At 40.5% G+C, this 21991-nt stretch overlaps 3 protein-coding genes across 9 annotated transcripts in view; 1 reads left to right on the top strand and 2 right to left on the bottom strand.

Moving 5' to 3' along the window:
- The window catches only part of LOC118504367 (tachykinin-like peptides receptor 86C), a 58705-nt gene extending 49284 nt beyond the window's left edge, over positions 1 to 9421 (bottom strand). For 3 of the 6 annotated variants that reach the window (XM_036038768.1, XM_036038767.1, XM_036038766.1), the window contains exon 1: positions 9229 to 9421. The gene's annotated coding sequence lies outside the window, so the exon portion shown is untranslated. Of the gene's footprint in view, positions 1 to 9220 lie in introns of all 6 variants that reach the window. The other 3 variants (XM_036038770.1, XM_036038771.1, XM_036038769.1) reach the window with 2 other exon arrangements.
- A 2318-nt stretch (positions 9422 to 11739) lies between these two features.
- Positions 11740 to 12916, bottom strand: LOC118504364. Its single transcript, XM_036038760.1, has 2 exons — positions 12735 to 12916; positions 11740 to 12661 (listed from the first exon to the last, which is right to left on the bottom strand). The coding sequence occupies exons 1-2, from the start codon at positions 12753 to 12755 to the stop codon at positions 11795 to 11797; spliced, it is 888 nt and encodes a 295-aa protein (XP_035894653.1). The 5' UTR covers positions 12756 to 12916; the 3' UTR covers positions 11740 to 11794.
- A 910-nt stretch (positions 12917 to 13826) lies between these two features.
- Positions 13827 to 20679, top strand: LOC118504363. 2 transcript variants are annotated; one of them, XM_036038758.1, is made up of 3 exons: positions 14020 to 14459; positions 15512 to 16763; positions 17075 to 20679. In XM_036038758.1, the coding sequence occupies exons 1-3, from the start codon at positions 14428 to 14430 to the stop codon at positions 20306 to 20308; spliced, it is 4518 nt and encodes a 1505-aa protein (XP_035894651.1). In that variant the 5' UTR covers positions 14020 to 14427; the 3' UTR covers positions 20309 to 20679. The 2 variants fall into 2 exon arrangements, with proteins under 2 accessions (XP_035894652.1, XP_035894651.1); XM_036038759.1 differs by having other exon boundaries at positions 13827 to 14459; positions 15512 to 20679.
- Positions 20680 to 21991: the final 1312 nt, after the last annotated feature.

The following is a 21991-nucleotide window of genomic DNA, read 5'->3' as shown; positions in this document are numbered from 1 at the left end:
GTTTGATTTAAGTCGTTGGGAAGCTTTCGATTAAGCGGAGGGGAGAAATTCTAGGGATGAGCGACCTATCGTGTTGGAAGTTCACTTACGATGGCATAAAACCAATTCAGGCAATACTATTGATCGGTTTTACCGATGGGTTTAGCTATCTACTGGTACAAATAGGATTTAACGAGAAATTTAGACAGGAAGTTCATTACGATAGAACGAATTATGAAGTTTAAAATTGAAGTGACATTTTAGTTGGTTAGACATTAATGTTACTTCTATGATATTTTTAAGCAATTTAATAAAAAAATTTAATCGATCACACATATGTATATGAAGATGTAATCTACAGCTGTTAATAAAAATGTTTAGTCAATTTTATAGCAACGCGGCTTACAGTGAGTTTTCGAATACAGAAACAAAAATGTGAAGCAGTAATTCCTCTACATATTTGTTCACATTCCATTGCCCAACTGTGGGTAAAGAAGACTTTAGCAGAGAAGTGACAACAAACAAGAAGGCTTTAATCTTAGAAGGCTGTTTACCTTTGCTTTTCGACTACATTACAAACTTTTAGTGGCAAGAAGAAAGCGAGAAGAAAAATTAATGAACCGTTTTCTCACTTTATCATACAGTCAGCCTAAGCTTTAGCGAACCATACTTATGTTTGATGAAACAGCCACCAAAACAAACAAACAAACCAACAAAAAACGGCACCAAGCAGCATTTACACGACCTTTCACGACGAAAAACTTTTTTTTGGGCGAATTTTTTGTTTTGCCGATCTCATCTCCCACTTCCCAGCGGCGCTTTATGGCTCGACGGTTTTTGATGGGTTCTAACGGGGCACCATTCTGACGGTCGACCGATAAGCGAACCGGTTAAAGAAACTTCATTTCAAGCGAAAGGTCGTATTTGCACAATTTTATCATCTTCACCCCTTTTTCATTTACACCACGCGCCCAATCTACTACCCGTGGCGTCAATGCGTGTGACAGAATACTTAATACACTCATCAAGCAGCGGTTAGCCCGATAACACCAGGCTGGTTGTCAGATTCACTGCACTTGCTTGAAAAATCGGACCGAGAGCAGTCGGACGGGCTCAGTGATGTACCACCACGGCACGTCTCGTTTTGCTTCCAGCGTTTTACTTTCTTTTTCGGTCCAATCGTAAAGCAAATCGTTACAGCCGGTGATGTGTTTATTTTTGGAGAACACATTTACACTACATTGCTTTTGCTTTTGGAATGGTGAGATCATTTGGCACTTTGTAGATTACACTTTTGTAAAATGGGATTTTTTTTGTGTGCAATCTGTAGATATGATTTTTCTCAGGAGACGGAATAAGTCCGTCTAGCGCGGTCAGACAGCAAACACGACCTTCAAGTAATTTATACCCTGAGTTGTAGACTTTACGTTATGAAATATGCACATTGCTGTGAGTTGATTCGTAACCAATATATTTCGTAGCCAATATGTTTCTAAATATTCGTTTTTCAGTTCTAATATTGTGACTAGCTCACTCATTCTAGGCAAGTCAATTGTATCATTGAATTACAAATTGAAGCATCAAGTAGAAGTTTGGCTCCTACCTCATGAGCCGTTCTATTTATTCAAGAAAGATCGGTTTGCCCCAAACGTTAGCTGGTTTTATAAATGATCTTCTATGAGTAAACATTTTTAGATGTATCGACCTTGATTCAAACGCTTTATAATAATTTTAAATTTACAATAAATTTACTTTTGTGTAGCACGAATGGAATTTAACTAATAATTTAAAGTATGAGAGAAGCGGCAAACCTAGAATAAAATCTTTAAGGGTATGCGTCTGAAGCGTTATCAATTAAAGCTAAGCAGACGACAGTGGATTCAGCACACTTTAATTGTAACGTATCTGCTATAATGTAAAACGGTAGATGACATGCATGCACATTCAACCATTCTTGCTTGTTCGCAGAATTGCAGATATTTTAATAGTTCATCATCTAACTGCTTGAATATCTAAACAGACTAGTAGAAACATTTTCGTAGCCCTACTACCCAGACATGACCCTAATCATGTTATTTGTTCAACATTCTGCTAAAACTATGTACTGCATCAGACAGTCGCACGAATCTTCTCGATGCAACATAATCCATCCTATTGTTTGAGCGCTTGGAAGCTGTTCAGTTTGGATGTTGTGTATCGTATTATATGCTGATGGTAAAATTAACAGGAGCACAGTATACTCGGAAAACATTGCGGACAGAAACCGAACTCGGTAAAACTGGTCCAGAAAAGCGAAAAACCGGGCATGATAAAGGGTGATTAGAACAAGGCAAGTTGATTTTAGCATTTATTTTGCTAGAGATTGAAACCTCAAATGCGAGTATGTTATACATGGCATAAGGAATAGGAATATCTTATCAGATTGTATGTGATGCAAATTGAAAATGCTTTTCATCTCATTTTTTAGACATAAATTTGACTGAACTTGAATAGGCCAGAGAATTAGAACAATAAACGTGAGAGAAGCTTTGACTTGAGCTTAAAGTTCATTGAGCCATCTAGCCTGTATCCAGGAAATAATCTAATCCTTTTTCAACTTTGAAGCTTCTGCTGATTTCGTTTATTTGGTTGAACTCCGAACCAAAAAAAAAACGGCTGCGGTCATACCTTCATAATATCCATTAAAATGATTACGACTCGCTTTGTTCCGAAAGATGGCATAATGCACCAAAAACCCACTCGACACGGTCCGCACAGCTGTGACTCAATTGTAAACATTCTGCTACATTTCACTCCCGGCCCAGCTCATAACCAACTCCGGTGTAGTTTTGTGTTTTTCTTTCCCAAAATTTGATAACATCAGCATAAGGAAAAACATGTCCGAAACGCCACGTTTCCACCAGAGCGTCTCCGAACCTGCCGCCAGTACCTTGCAGCCGTCCACTATTACGCTCGCGCCGTGTACTCACTCGTCGATGTTAAGCTCAGGCTCACGTCCCGGGGCACGGATGCGAACGCTATCATAAATTCACCATCGAAAAAGCTATCATAAAATCAACCGAATGGTGATCAAATCACCGAAGCCCAACCTCAAACATCAATCAGTTGCTGTTCCCGGGCTTCCATCTCCGAGTCAAGGAGATTGGACGGGGAGGTTTTGTGTGTGTGTGTGTGTGTGGTTTTCCTCCCGTCGTTCATAATTCGTGTTGGCCTACACCTTCCGCCTGACAGACAGACAACCAGTGTTCGTAGAGGGTCGTGGAAGAAAAAATGGATCACCCCGACCCGTGCCGTAAAGCAGAATCCGATGCCAATGAAGCGACGTGGCTTGGTTGTTCTATGGGGCGAACATTATAGACGTACAACCCGGAACGGATGCATCTGCCTTTATTGAAGTGCTGTAGACCGGTGAAGCGCAAATCAATATCGGCACGGGGCAAAGACCGAAGATGCTGGAAATAATCATACCAATGTGTTCATTTTTCTGGATGGACATTTTACTATACTTTTGATGGCTTATTCCTTTTCTGGTGGATGGTTGGCGGACAAATAGAGTAACGGTCATCGTAAAAGAAGCCTGCCCGGCGTATCATAAAAAGCGAGGAAATTGGAATTCTTCCTACGGCATATCCGATGCCACAGCTCCATCGTCTGGGTGGGCATACCCGAAGATCTGGGGGTATGCATCGGTGGCTCGCAACGAGAAATGCAAAAACGATGTAACGAAATCCACACAGAACAAAACTAATAAAAACATCTCTCCAGAACGAAGCACCATCCACCGTAGAGTTTACCTTTGCATTTTTATTTGACTTTCATTCCATGTCCATTTCGTGTATGTGTGTATGTGCGTTTGTAGGAGCTTTAATACAGAAGCATGTAAGGAATATCCATGCCCGAGAAATAAACTGGCTTCCCCGGCCAAAAGGTAAATCCTCTCATCCACCCACATGTGCACACACATACACCACCCACCCACCCACACACACACACACACAAACAGCGATTTGAGCGATCAAAATGTTCACCGTTCCACCGGGGACTGGTACTAATCCGATGAGAATTTCCGGACTGTACTGGAGAAATCGGGAGAAGCTTCACCTGTAAATTCCAACCGTGCCAAAGCCGTCGACACACATGGTAAAGGAAAGAGAGTGGGACCAGCTGTGGCCGAAACAATCCCATAGCCCAATGTGCAATTTCGTTCCAAACCCCTACATACCGCACATTCAACGACGACCATAACGCACTCGATCCGGGCGATGGTTAAATCTCATCCGAGCGCTCCATTTTGCCGGGTATCATATTTCATGGTGATGCCGTGTTCAGTGCCGGTCTGACGAGCACGGTGTGTGTGTGTGTGTGTGTGTGTGTACATGCCCATGTTGACCCAGGCGCGCGCGCTCGACCAGCTAAATTATAATGAATGGGAAAATGGGACATACGGATTGTAAAGAAATTGGTCCAGCTTCGTGAAACGACGTATTCGTATTCATACGTTAGCACGCAGGCTATAATCCGTCCGACCCGGTCGTAACATTAATTATCAAAAAAAGAAAGGAGGAAAAACAAACCCATATGCATGTGTTAATGGCATTATATCAGTCTGAGTGAGCGGGCTTTTTTTGTTGTTGTTGTTTTTCAGTGTCAATGGTAAGGGATGAGCGCGAGAGGGGGAAGAATTGAATAACCCGATTGTGATGTAAATCACCTGGCGATCCGTGTGAAATTTAAGCAAATTTATTCATAGTTTCATAAAGTACTGGGCGCCTCCATCGGCGTGACGTTTTCTTCTCACACTGTTTCGGTTTATATCTTGCTTTTACTTGTTTTTGCTCAAAATTCCTCCATACGGTACCGGGCATGCAAATAAAGTTTGCCGCAAGTGACCTTTTTTTTTCCTCGCTGCAAGGCTGATGTTCCCGTTGTGACGCTCTTTGTCACCTTACCTTTCCCCAATCAAATGTTGATTGAACGTGGTGGCGAAAGGCTAAACTTTTTACCCATGCCGGTGATGGTGTTTGCATTTTGAAATAAGGTTACCTTTCCTCGCTTCCTTTCTTTCATATGCTGTGATAATTTTTGTTAGTAAGAAAATTAAAACCGAAACCAACTTGCGGCAGCGGCCACCCAAAGCATTGCTGGATGAGAACGCCTAATGGTTGCGCACCAGTTCGCTCATTAAAGTTTAATTTATACAGCATCCCGGGCGCTGTAAACGGACACTGGGAGCCACTGTGAAACGAGCAGTTTACGGGCAATTTGTAGCTACCGGGGGAATGTTTTCCTCAGTCTTAGGGATTGGCGGAAGGCAATAACGGCGCGAAACGACTGCCACAAGAAGGAATCGTTTAAATAACTCATTTGAGCAAGCTTGATTTGACCGCAGCGTAGAAACTTTAGCGGATGCAAAGCATTCGGTAGTAGGGGTGAGAGAATGTTTAAATGGATATTTTGCCACTTTTAAGCATTATGGTATGCGTGAAGAATTTTTACTTCCTTCCCCGGAAGAAAAATATTATTCCAAAGGAAGCAACATTCAGGAGAGATTGCAGTGTTATGGGTTTTCTTTTCAAAAGTGCTCTTTATAGCAATAGAGCCGTTGATGAATGAAAAAAAAATGCTCTATGGTTTTTTTATCTCATTTGTTTCTATGTTTTAATTCACTTTTTATTAGCTACAGTATGCAAATGGTTCACCTGCCGAAACAATGCATTCGTTGAATAATGCATACTTATTACAGGTGGTACTTTTCACTTATCGCACGATGGGAAACAAAATGCCCCGTTCAAGAGGTACGGTAGCGAAGATGCATAGTTTTGCTTTTATTAGTCGCAATCCGTAAGCGTTAGTTTGAAGCTTAAAATTGATCCTAACTATACCAGGCACAAGTGATTCTGCTTTAAACAATGCCAATGTTATCGTTTCAGTATTTTTGCTGTTAATTAGGCTGAAAATTTTCAGAGATGTATGAACGTTAGTGATGATTTACATAGCAGATACCATCTCACATAAAGAATGATGTATATTGCAAATGTTGATTTTGATTTTGGAACAAATGTTTGATATAGAACACAAAGTACAATTAGTTCGTCACGCCAGATAGAACACTAAGAAGAGGTTGCATACTTTAATCAATCAAGTCTTCCGGCCAGCAGTGACGCCAACATGGCACGCCTCAAAACGATGCTATCGCGTGTGGGATAATGGCTAAGAAATTGCCAGCTGTCCTGCCAACGCCATCGGAAAACAATCTTTCCATCCTTAGTCCGGATTGACTGCCAGCTCGGAATAATTTGCACTTTCGGGGCACAGGTTCATGGGCAATGGAAAACTAAGGTCAAGGGATACTCGCTCATTTTGGTGAGTTAAACGCTTGATATTTCATTCATAGCCAGCTGTGTGCGCCTACCACAGCTAAAACAGTGTATAATTAAATATGCAGAATTCACTAGCAGTTGCAGTTGAAGTCAGCTATATGCTGGTGTATATTTTGCATAATATGAGCAACTTTTTGAGCTAAAGGTTATATTTCAATAGCAGATGGTCAGATGGTATCACTAGCAAGAAATGGTTAAAAAAAACTAAAATATCCCAGTTGAAAAAATTGTCGAAATATACGTCATGAGACATGTTTGTATAACTCACTTCGCACTGATTTGAGCTCAATTTCGCAACAAATCTCTTGATGTTTCAACATTACGAAATTATTCTCTTGCGTTTGGATGTATGCAGGTAGTCGTATTTATAATGCAGGCTACGATGAGTCTTAGCAATTTGAGCTTTTGGTTAATGTAGCACCTTGATGCTTGATAGAGGCTGCACAGGCAGGTTTACAACGTATGTACTTAGCCTATTGGCAAAACGTTTTTGGGATTATGGGGATTACGATAGGAGTGCCTGGATTGGGAACCATATTCATTTCTATGAACACCACTTATTGAAATATTGATCAAAATAGTCTGCGGCTTCCACCCGATCCGTATGATTCAGGTTGGTGGATTAAACAGCTTTCGAATAACATGAAGCTAAACAGCTTTTGTGAACATGAGAAGCAATTATTGAAAATTTTACAATAGGTTCGGTTTCAATAGCTTGTAAGGTACAATAAAACAGTGAGCTTTTTGAATATTGATTGCTTTGCTCAATTCAACTCTTAGCTTTACTCTAATAAAATGCTTAACTCTTATAGCAATAATTTAACCCTTTTGGAGAACAAATTTCCAATCGATTATGTAAGGCTAGGGTCACGATAAAGGTCAAGTATTTCTAAGTGCTCAAGTGGTTACTTCTCCATTTTTCAACATCAACAGATGAGCCGTTAACGTTTCGACTTATGCAACGAAACCGACGCTCTGTTAACACTGGGAGTTAATTGAATTCATTGCAGCGCTTCATTGCGTTCCACTGTCTTTGCAAAGAAAGCTCAAAAAAAGGAGAAAAATTAATTAAACTTTTAAAAACCCATCCAAAGCAACGCGTCAGCTGCAAGAACACATGCACTCATCGTACTCATCGGCCGTCCGCCACACAACACCATCACACCCGGCATGAAGTCGAAACTGGCCTGGCACAATGGCTCCCCGGACCATCGTTGGCCATCATGACATCGTTATATATTGGGTTAGCCCCATACGGGCAAACATTCCCCCAGTTGGGAATGCTTTAGCTTTAACTGACGTTTTCTGTACTTTTGTACACTTTTTGTTTCTCTTTTGCTCAACCACATGGTGGCACCCTGTAACTGGCATTATCGAGGCCACTGTGCAAAAGTTCAAGGGTGTGTAAAACTTTGGTGACTACCGCCATTTGCTAACACCTAAAAGGGACAGCAGTCACGTGCCTTTTTGACTGTAGCTTAGACGGTCGGTATTAAAGCAGAGCGATTATTATTATTGTGTGGCTGTTGTTGGGAAGATCCTGCAAGAAGGAAGATTTTTTTTGCGTCTCTTCTCGTCTTAGAATTTGGCAACGTTTTGCGTAACAAAAGGAAATGTTACATCAATCAGGATGCTGTCTGTGTTGCTTGACAAATCGATTGGAAACTTAATTTTCTTTATTCTTTTTTGTGCTGCTTCTACTGAAAGGTGGGCACTCATTTCGAGTACAATAAATTATTTTTTATTATATTTTTAAACGTTTTGTGCTTGAAGGACTATTAATGCACGATAAAAAAGAAAACGAATTTGATCAGCATAAAACACATTATTACACTTTTGACTTAAATGATTTAAGATTGTTCTTTTTTACGCAGCAAAACCACCCAAAAATGTTGGAGCTTCACAGGAATTATCGTTTATAATATTTAGCACTATTTTACTCTATCACACCCCACATTCATTTGATGACAAATATCGATCAATAAATTAAGCTAGATCGTAAGCGTACATCGCTGACGGAATTCACAGTAGGGAAATATTTCACCACACTCACTCACACGCGCATATTATACTCTACACAGCGGGAACAGCGAGGGGGTAAGAGGCCACTGGCACTGGGGCACACCGATGGGTGGAAATATTTTCACAATATTCTACATTTTCCCGATTTCAATTAATCTTTTCTCACACGGTGGCCTTTCCTCGCTCAATCATGAACACGAAAACTCTTTCATTTTGCCAACATGCTTCCATCACCTTACCGCCACTACCACTGCCACTGTTTCTCCCGCTGTTCTTCCTGCTGCTACAGTCGTGATTTACCTAACTTGTCTAATTTTTCTTCCCTCACCACTATGCCACACACATGGGACAGTTTCCACAGAAAACGAGCATTAAAAGCAAACCGCCTGCCGTGTGCAAAATGGAGCGGTGCAACGGTACCACAACAATAAAACCAAACCCTCTGATGGATAAAAGAGCTGATCGAGATTTATTCCTTGCTGCTACGGTGTACCATCAGTTGGCACCACGGTACGATGGAGGCGCCTGGTTGGGTTTGGCATTCGGATTCTAAATCGCACACATACACAGAAACACACCCCACCCACACTCTTTCCCACACTTTTCCACTCTTTCTTTCTTTCGCCACAACTGCTTCAATTGCCATTGTGCCTTGCCTTTCACTTTCATTTCCGGTTTCTGGCCCGTTTCAAGAGTTGAGCACACTTTCCATTCGGCCATATTGGCAAACAAATTGATTAATGAATTCCTTGTGGCTTTGTGGTTTCGTGCATAATTCAAACCCAATCTCTCGGAACAGGCATAACAAACTCCCGGAAACATTCAAAACACACACGCACACACTTACACAAACACCGATTTTTTAACACTTTTATTCGACGCCAGTCAAGCACAATCTCAAAGCTTGTCCCGATGGCTCACTTTATTTTTTATGTGACGAGTTTGCCAGTTCCGGAATGGTAAGGTGCCTACACTCCGTACCGCTTCCCGTTCGAGGAAGGTTCCAGCCACCGTCGACGAAGGCTACCGTCAGACTGAAACGCTTCGATTCGACAGCCCACTTGATCCTTGCGGACGTACGCTTGCAGAACGACCTGTTGTGTCCTGTTGTGCCGTCAAGTACCACGTGCACGCTCGTATCCGCTTCGGCCTCACACTCCCAAACCGCGCTAAACGTTCATGCGCAGTGTAGGAAGCAGATGAAGAAGATTTTTACCGCGATTGTATTATGAATGGGATTGGACCTGGCAGACAGGCTGCCCAGGTGCGTTGCACGTTCAGGACGAAGGAACGATGGACACGTTAAATGAGGAACAGAACAATGAACGAACCCTGCTTCACTGTAAGTCATATCTTGATGGATCGGAAAATCCATTACGGGGTTTTGTTACCGTGCCCACTGGCGGAAAGCGAAAGTTCACATGAGGCAAAATGTGACGCGTGTGTTACGGCCGGTGGATGCCGATAGATACACGTTTTGATTCTGCAAACGAATCAAAGAAATGAAGATTGAATGATGGAGTGTAATGTTTCGTGCTGATGCCTCATTCGAAGTATGCATTTTTCTATCGTAAAACTTTTTTTTTGGGACGGGTTATTAACAGGTTCTTGTGGGCCTTTAAGGTGTATAATGGAAATATGATTACCGCTTCAATTCATATCTAATTCCAGGATTATCAATTTCGAACGATCTGCAAAGCATCTTTAGTCGATCGTGATTTCGAGGTGATTTCTGGTAATAATCGAATACTGCTAGGTGGTTTTAGTGTCCGGTATGTTGACATACGACTGTGTATATAACTTGTAATAATAAGCTAGGTTTGATAGAAGTACAAGAGAAAGACAACTCAGCGCTAAATTTTCTTTTTTTCTTTTTTTGGCGTAACCTTATATTATTTTAGCCAAATCAAATAAGCTTTTACAAACACACAGACACAAAGAATCCGAAAATTGTGCGTTACACCACAAAGCTGAAACAAAAAGAAATCGATTCGTGGGATCACCCTTAAAAAAACGATATCAATTTCCGGGAAATATCTGAATTTAAAAATATTATAACTTTTTGGGCAAATGCGCTTTATTTTTGAAATTTAAGCTATCAAAAACATAAATATTGTTGTTCTGAATCTCGAGATGTCGCCTTTAGATTGGGAATCGCATCCAGATCAATCCTACCAGGAATCGAATCCTAAAATTATAGATTCCTAAAGTTTTCCTAGAAATATGGATATTTTTTCATAGCTTGTTTACAGTAAAGCTGTATGATGCGTGCTTTTAAACGGATTAGGTCAATAAGGCCAGTGGTCAAAACCAAAACGGCGCTACGGTCCGTAACCAAAAAAAGACACGAACCACACATCTATAATACTCGGCAAATACTTGAAGCCTAGGGATTCTGGACGTTATGCGATTCATCTTAAGGTACAGCAAATACATCAATTGGTAATCCGCAACGGATATAAGTGAAAACATTGATCTGAGTTTTTTTAGATACAGGTACAGATTTTTTTTTTATTTTGTTAAATTTTATCTAGGATTCTTTCTTGCCCCGTGTGGCACACATGCCTCATAGATTAATAAAAATCACCACATTTTTAATCATGATTGAACTAAGTTTATAAATCAGGTATTTATGCATTTATTATTTCTGGCACTCATAAAATAGTGATAAGGTAACTGTAAAAATGTAAAAAGTAGACACTTCAAGCTTCTATGAAACTTTTCTATTATTTATCGCATTATTATACCATATGGACAAACTATTGTCCAAGCTGAAAGAAATAAACTGGTTCCATCAAATGAGTAGATTTGCTCATTCGTTATCCATTACAACACGTTATGTTATTCTAACGCTTCCCGGTTTGCGTCTAGGCTAACAGATGGCGCTGGTATGTTTCTGGTTTTAGCTTTGGCGTTGTAAGCAGCTTTTGTGTACAATTACATAATAAATGTATGGTTTCTGTACTTTTTAAGCTCTTTTTTTCCACGAAAACAGTTGAAATAAAGCGCTGCGTGAATTGAAATGTTGTACCAATGTGTTTAGTTGTATTCCGCATGTATTGTGAAATTGTAAAAATGTTCGCCGTGTTGTTGTTTGATGGAATTGTTAACTAACTTCAGAAAACAAGCATCACAAAGGGATGATTCCATATGCTGATATTATAATCTTTAGAAGGTTGGAAGCATTGCATATAAGAGCATTCAAGGTTTTAGCTACAAATGTACTTGAATTTGGAATGGTACTTAAAATTCATGTACCATAAAATAGAGCCATTGAGTGCAAGGAGGAAAACTACAATCATCTGTGATATGTTCGGAGTTTGTATAGTAATTAGAAACCTACTGATGGCATAACAAATTGTGTTGCTGTTTACAAGCTAGCAGTGTATCGTGAACGAAATCAGAATGCTTTATTAAATGTCCAAAATATCATCCAGCCACTGTTGAATTTCTTCCTTTGTATCATTCGTTGAGCTAGATTGTGGTTTTGCTGTGGCTGGTTGAACGGTTGGCACAATGCTGGGTACAATTTTAGGGACGATTTCACTCGGTTCGGAGATAACTGCCAATTCCTTCATTTTTGCGTCTATTGGTTGAATCAGAACTACGTCGTTAGGCACACGGCTTATCTCTGGACTCTTAATTGGTACGACACTATCCTTCGGTTTGGCAAATGCGCCAACAAAACACGGCGCTGGTTGAGGTTTCTTTGCTAAAGGCATGCTTTCCTTATTGTTGCGCGAAATTGGACCTGACTGTGGTTTTGAAGGAAGCTGATCTGCGTACTTTTGCTGGTATTGCTTTGTATTTATCTCCGCCTTCTGACGCATTAAGTTAAGCTCCAGTGTGCTAAACAGTTCATGCTCATAGCCATGCCTTTCATAGAACGGAATGCAGCCCAAACTAGCATTCAACAGCTTAGTATCGATCCGGAAGTACTCACTGTAGCGATTATTATCATCCTCTCCCGGTAGTTCAGTGTCCGGTTGTAGCCAGCGTTTTTCCGAACTAAGAAGAAAGTGACTCGCACTCGATGGAGGAAGTTCGAGCAACTTCTCAAAGTCTGCCGCCTGCAGTTGCCCGTCGTCCGTGTCGCTGTCGCTTGAAAGCAAATCCCGATCTTCGGACCAGTTTTGTTGCAGCTGACGCTTGCCGTAACGATCGTCACAGACTACGAGTGGTGCTGTATGTTGAACTTCAGGAGCCTTTTGGTTGCCCTTTTGCTTAGCCGGTTTCGGCGGAGGTGCTTTCTTGTGAAGCTTATCTTGACGACGTTTTGCCTGAAATTGGTTTGGAAGTTATTCATCTGTGTACTGACGATAAGGTAAGAGTGTAAAGGTTCGTTTTACTCACCGCAAAGGAAGATTTGTCCATATTGATTCAATAGAAATTAACGGGTAAAAATTAAACAGAGCACAGAACCCGTACGAAACAAGAATAATCGTTCCTATTCATGCAGAGCACAAAAACAAGCTGTTCTGAAATGTAAACAAACGCAGACGTTGTTGACATGTCAGGGGTCGTGCATCAACTTTAAAAACAAAAGGTTTATAGACTGCGAAATAATAATATTTTCAGGTTAAATAGATTAAATCTTTATTCAAGACAATTACACAAAATGACCATAAACTTAAAATGAGAAAAAAGGGAAAAGCTTATAAAAAGTAGAAAGTTTTGACGAAAATTTTACAATTTCACCCATTAACCTTATCTAGCTACCTTGGTTGAGCACAAAGGTAGCGCCTGCGGACATCTCAATTCAAATCGCACTTGGAAAAACCGTTTTAAAATTATTAATGAGTAATTTCTATTTGACCAGTTTGTATATGAATTTGAAATTGTACAGTAAGTGCATCGAAATGACTAAATAAAATAAAAGTTCGGAAATTTCTCCTAAACGATCAGTTTTTCTTTACTATCTCCTTGCTGCATTTGCCTATACATATTTACCGCAACCAAAGATATAGAATGAATTTTTACCAATCACTGCTGTTGCTGAACAATAATCTGTTACTGAAATTCTATTTTATAATACCATCTACTTCTTTCTTTTCTTTCTTGTTTGATTTAATTCAACCCATAGCATGATAATCTCATAGCAGAATAGCCAATCCTGCGTACGGGAAGACGCTGCGGTTGGTATCGCCTCGGTCCTCGGTCTGCCCAAATGCCATACATTTTTAGCTGATTTCGTACTTGGCTTAACACTAACAGGTTTTTTACAGGTATTTGATAATTTCTAACTGCACTTGTCTAACTAACTAATAATTCAAACTTCACCAATTAATTATTATGTGTTATAATGTTAGTATTGAGTTAAATTAATAAAATATCAAATCAAACTATTTTTACGTTAAACTACTTTAAACACAACTGAGCTTATGATCCTGTAAAGTTGGTATCTAATAAAGGGATTTCTTTTATTTACCACCTAGCAACAAATTCTGATTTGTTTTTGCAAATTTTCAACCCTCTTGTAAAAAAAGTGGCGCAAAGCACGCTATAGTCCATTAACTAGCTTCAATGGATGAGGCGCTTATTATATTAACGAGATTGTGGTGCTAATGATTAGCGATAGAAAAAAAATCGCTCAGGGATTAAAAAGGATTATTGCTGGTTGTCTGCACAGCTTCTGCAAGTGTAATAAGGCGTCCTGTGTGTAGGGATCGAGAGTGAGGTTAAAAGAAAAAGATGAAGAACGTATGGGACGATTATGAGAATTATGAACTCGTGGGGAGAGAAGCTCAGCAAAGGAACGCAAAACGAAACGAAAGAGAGGGCATGAAATGTAACCAGACGAAGAGCGTAAACGAAACAGAACAGAACGAAACGAACGAAACAGGAAGAGCACAAGAAAAATGAAACAGGACGATGACGATGAAAAAGGATGAAGGAAAAGCGACCGCAGCATGCGGTCAGTCTTGTGGTTGATTGCGACGAGAGCGGATGCGATATCGTACGGACGTAATTGTATAAACAATCAAATAAAAAAAAAGTTGTACAATTGTAAAGCGAATACGAAGGTGGAAGTTGGAAAGTTCTAGAAATGTGCGATGATCACGACAATGGCGCAAGTCGGTAAGATAATCAATACATAAGTTGGCTCTAAAGATCTTCGTATCGATTAATCGATTGGCACGTGCAGCGATACGGCGGTTCTAGGAAATCATTTCGGTTCTGCATAGCCATGACGCGTTTGAGCATGTATGTGTTGCTCACTCGCTGTCGATCTTTGTCGAACGATGCGCGGGAAGATGGAGAACCACGAGCGGTGCATGACAATTTATAATTGTAATATGAAAAAGAAAGCCTTGTGTGGTTCATGTAAAAATAAGTAAAGCAGATATTGGCACGAGTAACGTTATGACTTTTCCACAAGACTATTTTAAACAAAAGTTCCGATTCTGATTCTTCTTGCATCTTTCTGTACTGCTATGACATGTTTGAGCGTGTATGCGTTATTTCCGTTTTTTATTTCGAGAAAAAGAGAGAACCTCGAGCAATTCCTAGTTATCGAATTCCAAAAAAAAGAAGAACCTCGAGCGGTTCTACTGTGGATATATCTTATGTGATTAGTATAAAGAAGAAAAAAAGAAGAACCTTGAGCGGTTCTACTGTGGATATTTGCTATCGAATAGTTGTAAAAGAAAAGAGAGAACCTCGAGCGGTTCATATCTAAGTAATTAAAAAAAAAAAAAAAAGAACCTCGAGCGGTTCTACTGTGGATTGTAAAAGAAAAGAGAGAGCCTCGAGTGGTTCATATCTATGTTATTTTTTTAAAAAAGAACCTCGAGCGGTTCTAGTGTAAACATTTCTTATTCTATAATTGTAAAAGAATAAGAGAGAACCTCGAAAGGTTCATGGTGTTACCAACTCTTAAAAAAAGAGAGCCTGGAGCGGTTCATACACAAGTATTTCTATTTGAAAACAAAACAAAAAAAAAAAAGGGAGAAAAAAGAAGGACCTCGAGCGGTTCTTAAAAATGATGAGAAGGAAATATACTAACACAACGAATACTTTCAAGATTTTATACCATATATATTTGACGGTGTAAGCACATGTTACGTTGTCCAACACAAGGAGATACGGAAATTTTGGTCATTCTATTGTATTCTTGTTCGTTTCTTCAGCAAGGGCGACATAACAAAAGCAGAGCTGAACGCCTTGATCGAGGCTTTGAAGAAGGAGAAAGAGAAGAATACTTTGCTAGAGTCACAGCTGGAGGAAGCTCGCGCGAACTCTTCTAAACGACGAAATGACTGGATTGAAGAAGTATCTGATGAGCAGTTATCCCGTATCTCACCGTGTGGCTCATCGACAATGCTACAACCGGTCATACAATCCAACAACGAGGTTTCCATGTTGGCGTCTATGTCTTTCGCGACACTACAAATACAAGCTTGTCAACCCAAGGAGGAAAAAGAAGAGGTGGATAAGACAACATTCGAACGATGGAAGGAGCAATTTGATGCAGCAATGGATATCGCGGGAATTTCGAGTGAATCTCTCAAGATGAGTGCATTCAAAATGAAAGCAGGTCGTGCTCTGTTGAATGTACTGGAAACTTCAGCGCCAATTCAATCTGAGAAAGATGCGAATCTTTATTCGTACTCGAATGCAATTGATAGATTGGATCAATATTACGGATCTCATCTATATGTTTTCCGTCAGCGTCAAAAGTTGCGAGCGATGAAACAAATCAAAGATGAGTCTGATTATCAATTTGTCAATCGAGTGATCGAACTTGGCAAACTTTGTAATTACAAGGACGAGCAGTTAATAGAGACCATTGCTGACGTGATTCAGATACATGCAATTAATCCCAAAGTACGCAAGGCAGGATGGAAAATCCTTAAGAAACGCGGGACGATTAACGAGCTGTTGGATAGAGTGCGAGCTTGCGAAATTGAGGCGATCAATGAGAATATTTTCAATAGAAATCAACAACCACTTCAATCTACGGCTGAGGTCTCTGCTGTTTCGTACGGTGCTTACCCAAAAACGGCGTCTCGTCTGGGGGAGTTTCAGCGTGATAGATTGACGTACCGACAAAAACATTGGGGAATGCAGGAAGATAGAGGACCCAACAAAAAGGGCTTTACCGGATTTGCCACAAATCGGTCTTTTGGAATTCGTCGTATCGTTTGTTGGAGATGTAACAGCAATTCTCATCAGCCGGAGAATTGTTACGCTATCGACAAGAGGTGCCGAGGCTGCCAAACTGTTGGACATATCGAACGAGCATGTCGTCCTGATCTGCAAAATAAGGCGGTTAAACGATACTCAACGGAGGGCGAATCATCTCAATCGAGTAAAACCCGGAAGATTGCGGCGATTACGGATGGTAATGATGCAGACAAAACTGAATGTGAACAAAAGACTGTGAGTAAAACTTTCCTAACTGAGGCCGATTAGCTTTCAATTTCTAATTCCTAATAAAAATTATTTTTGTGGTTCGTTTATGCATTTATCAGTTACATACTTATAAAATTGCACCTGCTTCTACTTTCTTAAACGATAGGAAGTAAACATATTTTCCTTTCGAGCGTTGAACTAATCAGTAACTCTCGAAAATTTATAGTCACATTCTGTAATAAACTCTTTTAGATATAAATTGCTTGCAATTTTGCCATAACAATAATTATTATACTTGATATACAACTGAATCAAAACTAATTATATTTATGTTTTAGGTAATATTGGAATCTACTTCAAGAGCTAATTGCTATATCTCGGATATTGTTAAATCTAATGACGACCGGTTGTATGTGATAATCCGAGGAGAAAACGATCAAGGATCAGTTGTAGGTTACGTAGCAGGAGTCCCCATTAATTTTTTGATTGACTCTGGTGCTGACGTTAACACCATCAGCGAAGATAATTTTGATTGTTTATGTAGAAGTGATCCTGAAAAAACGAAAATTTTCAACGTAAGAGACGGAACGGATCGTTCCTTGAAAGCTTACGGCATGAAAGATGAAATTCCGGTAGTGGCTTCTTTTGTCGCTGAGCTGTTCATCTCAATGGACCGTCCACGTACAATGGAAAAATTCTACGTTATTCCAAAAGCGCGAGCATTACTAAGCAGGAATACTTCGTTAAGATATAGCGTGCTACAACTTGGTATGGAAGTGCCAGTTAAGACAAACATGGGAAATGACACAACACGATTAATGCCGGGAGAGATTTTTGTATTAGCAGATTCGTCAGAATTTCCTAAATTCAATGTTCTTCCTGTGATGTTGACTTACGATAAAGGGATTCCACCGTCTAGGAACGTATTTACTAGCATCCCTCCAGCATTTAGGAACGAGACAGTAAAACGATTAGACGAACTTTTATCCTGCGGAATTATAGAACGGGTTACGGATGAGATGGAAAATTCATTCTGTTCATCTTTATTGGTGGTCCCTAAAGGCAAGAATGATATTCGCTTAGTCGTAGACCTTCGAGGCCCAAATAAGAGCATAATAAGAACACCATTTCTGATGCCCACATTAGAGGCCATTTTAGCGCAACTGAACGGCGCATCATGGTTTACAACCATCGATTTATCAAGTGCATTTTTTCATGTGGAGTTACATGAGGACTGCAGGCATTTGACGAACTTTTTTGCTGGCAATGGAACATATAGATTCAAGAGGCTACCATTCGGTCTTTGCAACGCACCCGACATCTTCCAAGAGATTCTACAAACCAAGGTACTTACAGAATGTAAAGGGGTGCTTAACTATTTGGACGATATATTGGTTTTTGGTAGCTCAAAAGAAGAGCACGATATTAATTTGGAAAAGACCCTTCAGCGGCTGCGCGAACACAACGTCAGGCTTAACTCAGCTAAATGCGTATTTGGATCGAGATCGGTCAAGTTCCTGGGATTTAAGTTATGTGGAGACGGATGGCGTATTGAGGATGATAAGAGGAAGGCGTTGGAAAATTTTCGAAGGCCAGAAACATTGTCTGAAGTGAAGAGTTTTCTAGGATTGGTAAACTTTACGGAACGCTTTATTCACAAACGTGCCGAAAAGACCACAAAGCTAAGGACACTTGCCAAGTCGGGCATTTTCTACTGGACAGATAAGGAAAATCAAGAGTTCGAATTTTTGAAAACAGATGCACTAAACTCTATCATCAGACTCGGCTATTTCGATCATAAAGACAGGACAGAACTATACGTGGATGCGTCCCCTATCGGACTTGGCGCTGTACTCGTGCAATTCAGCGAATCCAAAATTCCACGTATAATATCTTGCGCATCGAAGTCTCTCACACCAGCAGAACAAAGATATCCCCAAACTCAAAAAGAGGCACTTGCGATTGTTTGGGGTGTTGAAAGATTTGCTTATTATTTGATAAACAAACACTTCATCGTTAGAACAGATTCCGAAGCCAACGAATTCATTTTCGGCGGATCACATCGTATTGGTAGGCGAGCTATGACGCGGGCGGAAGCATGGGCTCTACGTTTGCTGCCGTATCACTTTAACATCGAAAGAGTTCCAGGGTGTCTAAATGTTGCTGACGCTTTATCAAGGCTGATTTGCAAATCGCAGAAAGATGACGCTTTCGATGAGGACAACGAGAAACACATATTGTACGCGTTGGATGCAGGAGATATGACCATTTCTTGGACGGAAATACAAGCGGCATCTGAAGCGGACGAAGAACTAGGAGTTGTGAGATCAGGAATTCAAACTGGAAAATGGCCCAAAGATCTTCGACGTTACGAATCTGAGTCAAAACACTTAAGAACGCTGGGTGACATAGTCTTCAAAGGTGACTTAATCGTTTTGCCATCTAATCTTCGCGTCAGAGCACTGAAAGCGGCACATCGAGGACATGTAGGCTGTGGGGCTACGAAACGTATCCTACGTGAGTTTTTCTGGTGGCCAAACATGGCAAAGGAGGCGACAAAGTTTGTATCGGATTGTGAAACCTGTTTAGTCATATCAAAAAGAAATCCTCCGATTCCACTTTCCAGTAGAGAACTACCAGACGGCCCCTGGGAGATCCTACAAATCGACTTTTTGTCCCTGCCTGGTTGTGGCTCTGGTGAATTTCTGTTGACGGTGGATACTTATTCTAGATATTTACACGTTTCCGAGGTTAAGCAAACGGATGCTCGGACCACTAATGATGCCCTTTGTAGAGTTTTTTCAGTTTGGGGTCTACCACGCATTATACAAAGTGACAACGGACCACCCTTCCAAGGAACGGAATTCATTAAGTATTGGGAGGATAAAGGAGTGAAGGTTCGAAAATCAATTCCCCTCAGTGCTCAATCCAACGGAGCCATCGAGCGGCAAAACCAGGGCGTGATAAAAGCGGTGGCGGCAGCGAAACAGGAAGGCAGACTCTGGAGGTACGCATTGGACGAGTACATTCACATTCACAATACACGGAAGCATCACTCACGATTGGGTGTTACCCCGTTTGAGTTGTTAGTCGGTTGGCGGTATCGTGGGACATTTCCGTGTCTGTGGAACTCGCGAGAAACGATAGACAGGATTGCGGCTAGGGAAAATGATGCGGTTTCGAAACTAGTTAGTAAACAATTTGCAGATGCTCATCGTGGGGCAAAAGAAAGTACTATTACTGCAGGCGATGTTGTCCTGACTACAGTTTTTCAAAGATCAAAAACCGATCCTACATTTTCTAAAGAAAAATTTACAGTGCTAGCAAGAGAGGGAGCGAAGGTTGTAATAGTAAATGGAAAGGGTATGAAATTGACTAGGAATATACAGGATGTAAAACGGGTTTCAAATTGCGATAGGAAAAAGAAATTTGAAGAGGATTTAGAGGAACCGATCGAAGTTACAGAAAGTACTAATAATGTCAGTGATCAGTACAGTAGACCCAAGAGAAACATACGGTTGCCTAACAGATATCAAGAATCAGTAATGTATCACATTTGCTACCAGGAGTAGAGGTGAAGGAGGATGTAGGGATCGAGAGTGAGGTTAAAAGAAAAAGATGAAGAACGTATGGGACGATTATGAGAATTATGAACTCGTGGGGAGAGAAGCTCAGCAAAGGAACGCAAAACGAAACGAAAGAGAGGGCATGAAATGTAACCAGACGAAGAGCGTAAACGAAACAGAACAGAACGAAACGAACGAAACAGGAAGAGCACAAGAAAAATGAAACAGGACGATGACGATGAAAAAGGATGAAGGAAAAGCGACCGCAGCATGCGGTCAGTCTTGTGGTTGATTGCGACGAGAGCGGATGCGATATCGTACGGACGTAATTGTATAAACAATCAAATAAAAAAAAAGTTGTACAATTGTAAAGCGAATACGAAGGTGGAAGTTGGAAAGTTCTAGAAATGTGCGATGATCACGACACTGTGGTTCATATTTTCAACAAACTTCAGCCACCACTTGTTACAAATCCTTTAGCAAATTTGAGCTTAACGAAGTGCAGGCAAGGCCATGTAAACCATGTTGAATAGGATGATTTTGAAGCAACTGTTGTTTTATCCACGGTAAGAAGTCTTTAGCCAAATTTTAAAAAAATATATAAAACTCGCTGACAGAGAATCCCATCCCGATGTTCTTCTCTACTTAAAGAGATGGGCAACATTAGCCATTGCAGACGTACAATCGAAAAAATAAGTCATTCTGCAACTTCAGATAACGAGATATAAATTATACTCTTGCATTAAGCAGCAGAGAAGCAACATCATTCAAACATTATACATAATATTTATGACTAATTGCACAAAGCATGTTCAATTAATGAAGCACAGCTGAGCTGTACATAAACGTAAAATAAATTCCCAGGACAGCACACAATGCTCCCGGGAGCGCATCTCAAATCTCAAACAGTCTCCAATGTCTCCAGAGTGTCACGGTGGCAAATTGTGTTGCAGATCCAGACTAACTTGGAATTGAATTATTTATCAATTTGTGTTTAAGCGATTACAATTGATTAGGGTGCATAAGGAATATACCATTTCATTTCTTTCAAGCATTTTTAAATACTGGTTAAGTTAGCTACTGATGTCTCTGTTCTGCTTGTGTTTTCTGATTCAAAATCAACCAACATTAACGACCATATTCTCACGTCATTGCTGGCCATTTAAAATCGCAGCATTTTGTAACTTTTTGCCCTTTATTTTCAACACACAGCTTTCTCCGTACGAGGCGCACATTCAAGGGACCCGGTTCTGAGTCCCGTTTCCTCCCGTTCTTTATGTGTAGTACGCTTGTCAATGAGTCGAACGGTTGCATTCTGGTGGGTTGGCAAACCGGTGTACTTGGCGCGTGGCCAGCGTCTGCTTGCTCTGGTGTAGATTTAATTGGCAGCCAGCGATGGCGCTTCCGTAATAGGATCAAGAGATTTACGGTAAAGTAGATTATTGATTGAAATTAGACGCCATTGGCCAAGCTTGGCTGGGCTTGTCAGCCTTTGGGAAGGATGTATGGTAATAAAAATAGAGAGAGAAGAGAGATCCCGATAGAGCGAGAGAAAGAGAGAATCACATTCACACACACACACATTCTCTTATACCAGGAACCCATCAACAGAGCTGTTCGGATGAAGCGGACACGCCACTAGGAGTGGCGGCAGCAATGGAAGATAAAGTACTACCGGATGAGATGCAC

The sequence above is a fragment of the Anopheles stephensi genome, chromosome 2 (genome assembly GCF_013141755.1).
Source record: "Anopheles stephensi strain Indian chromosome 2, UCI_ANSTEP_V1.0, whole genome shotgun sequence".
NCBI classification, from domain to species: Eukaryota; Metazoa; Arthropoda; class Insecta; order Diptera; family Culicidae; genus Anopheles; species Anopheles stephensi.
The sequence above is the reverse complement of the archived record's forward strand: the minus strand, read 5'-3'. Positions and strand labels throughout refer to the sequence as shown.

What these genes read in the sequence shown, in the direction of transcription:
- LOC118504364 (XM_036038760.1), bottom strand. Translation starts at nt 12,755, where the DNA reads ATGGACAAATCTTCCTTTGCG. An exon ending in TGGACAAATCTTCCTTTGCG is followed by an intron (nt 12,662 to 12,734) that starts GTGAGTAAAACG and finishes AACCAATTTCAG; the next exon opens with GCAAAACGTCGTCAAGATAA.
- LOC118504363 (XM_036038758.1), top strand. Translation starts at nt 14,428, where the DNA reads ATGTGCGATGATCACGACAATGGCGCAAGTCG. An exon ending in CACGACAATGGCGCAAGTCG is followed by an intron (nt 14,460 to 15,511) that starts GTAAGATAATCA and finishes TCGTTTCTTCAG; the next exon opens with CAAGGGCGACATAACAAAAG. An exon ending in CTGAATGTGAACAAAAGACT is followed by an intron (nt 16,764 to 17,074) that starts GTGAGTAAAACT and finishes TTTATGTTTTAG; the next exon opens with GTAATATTGGAATCTACTTC.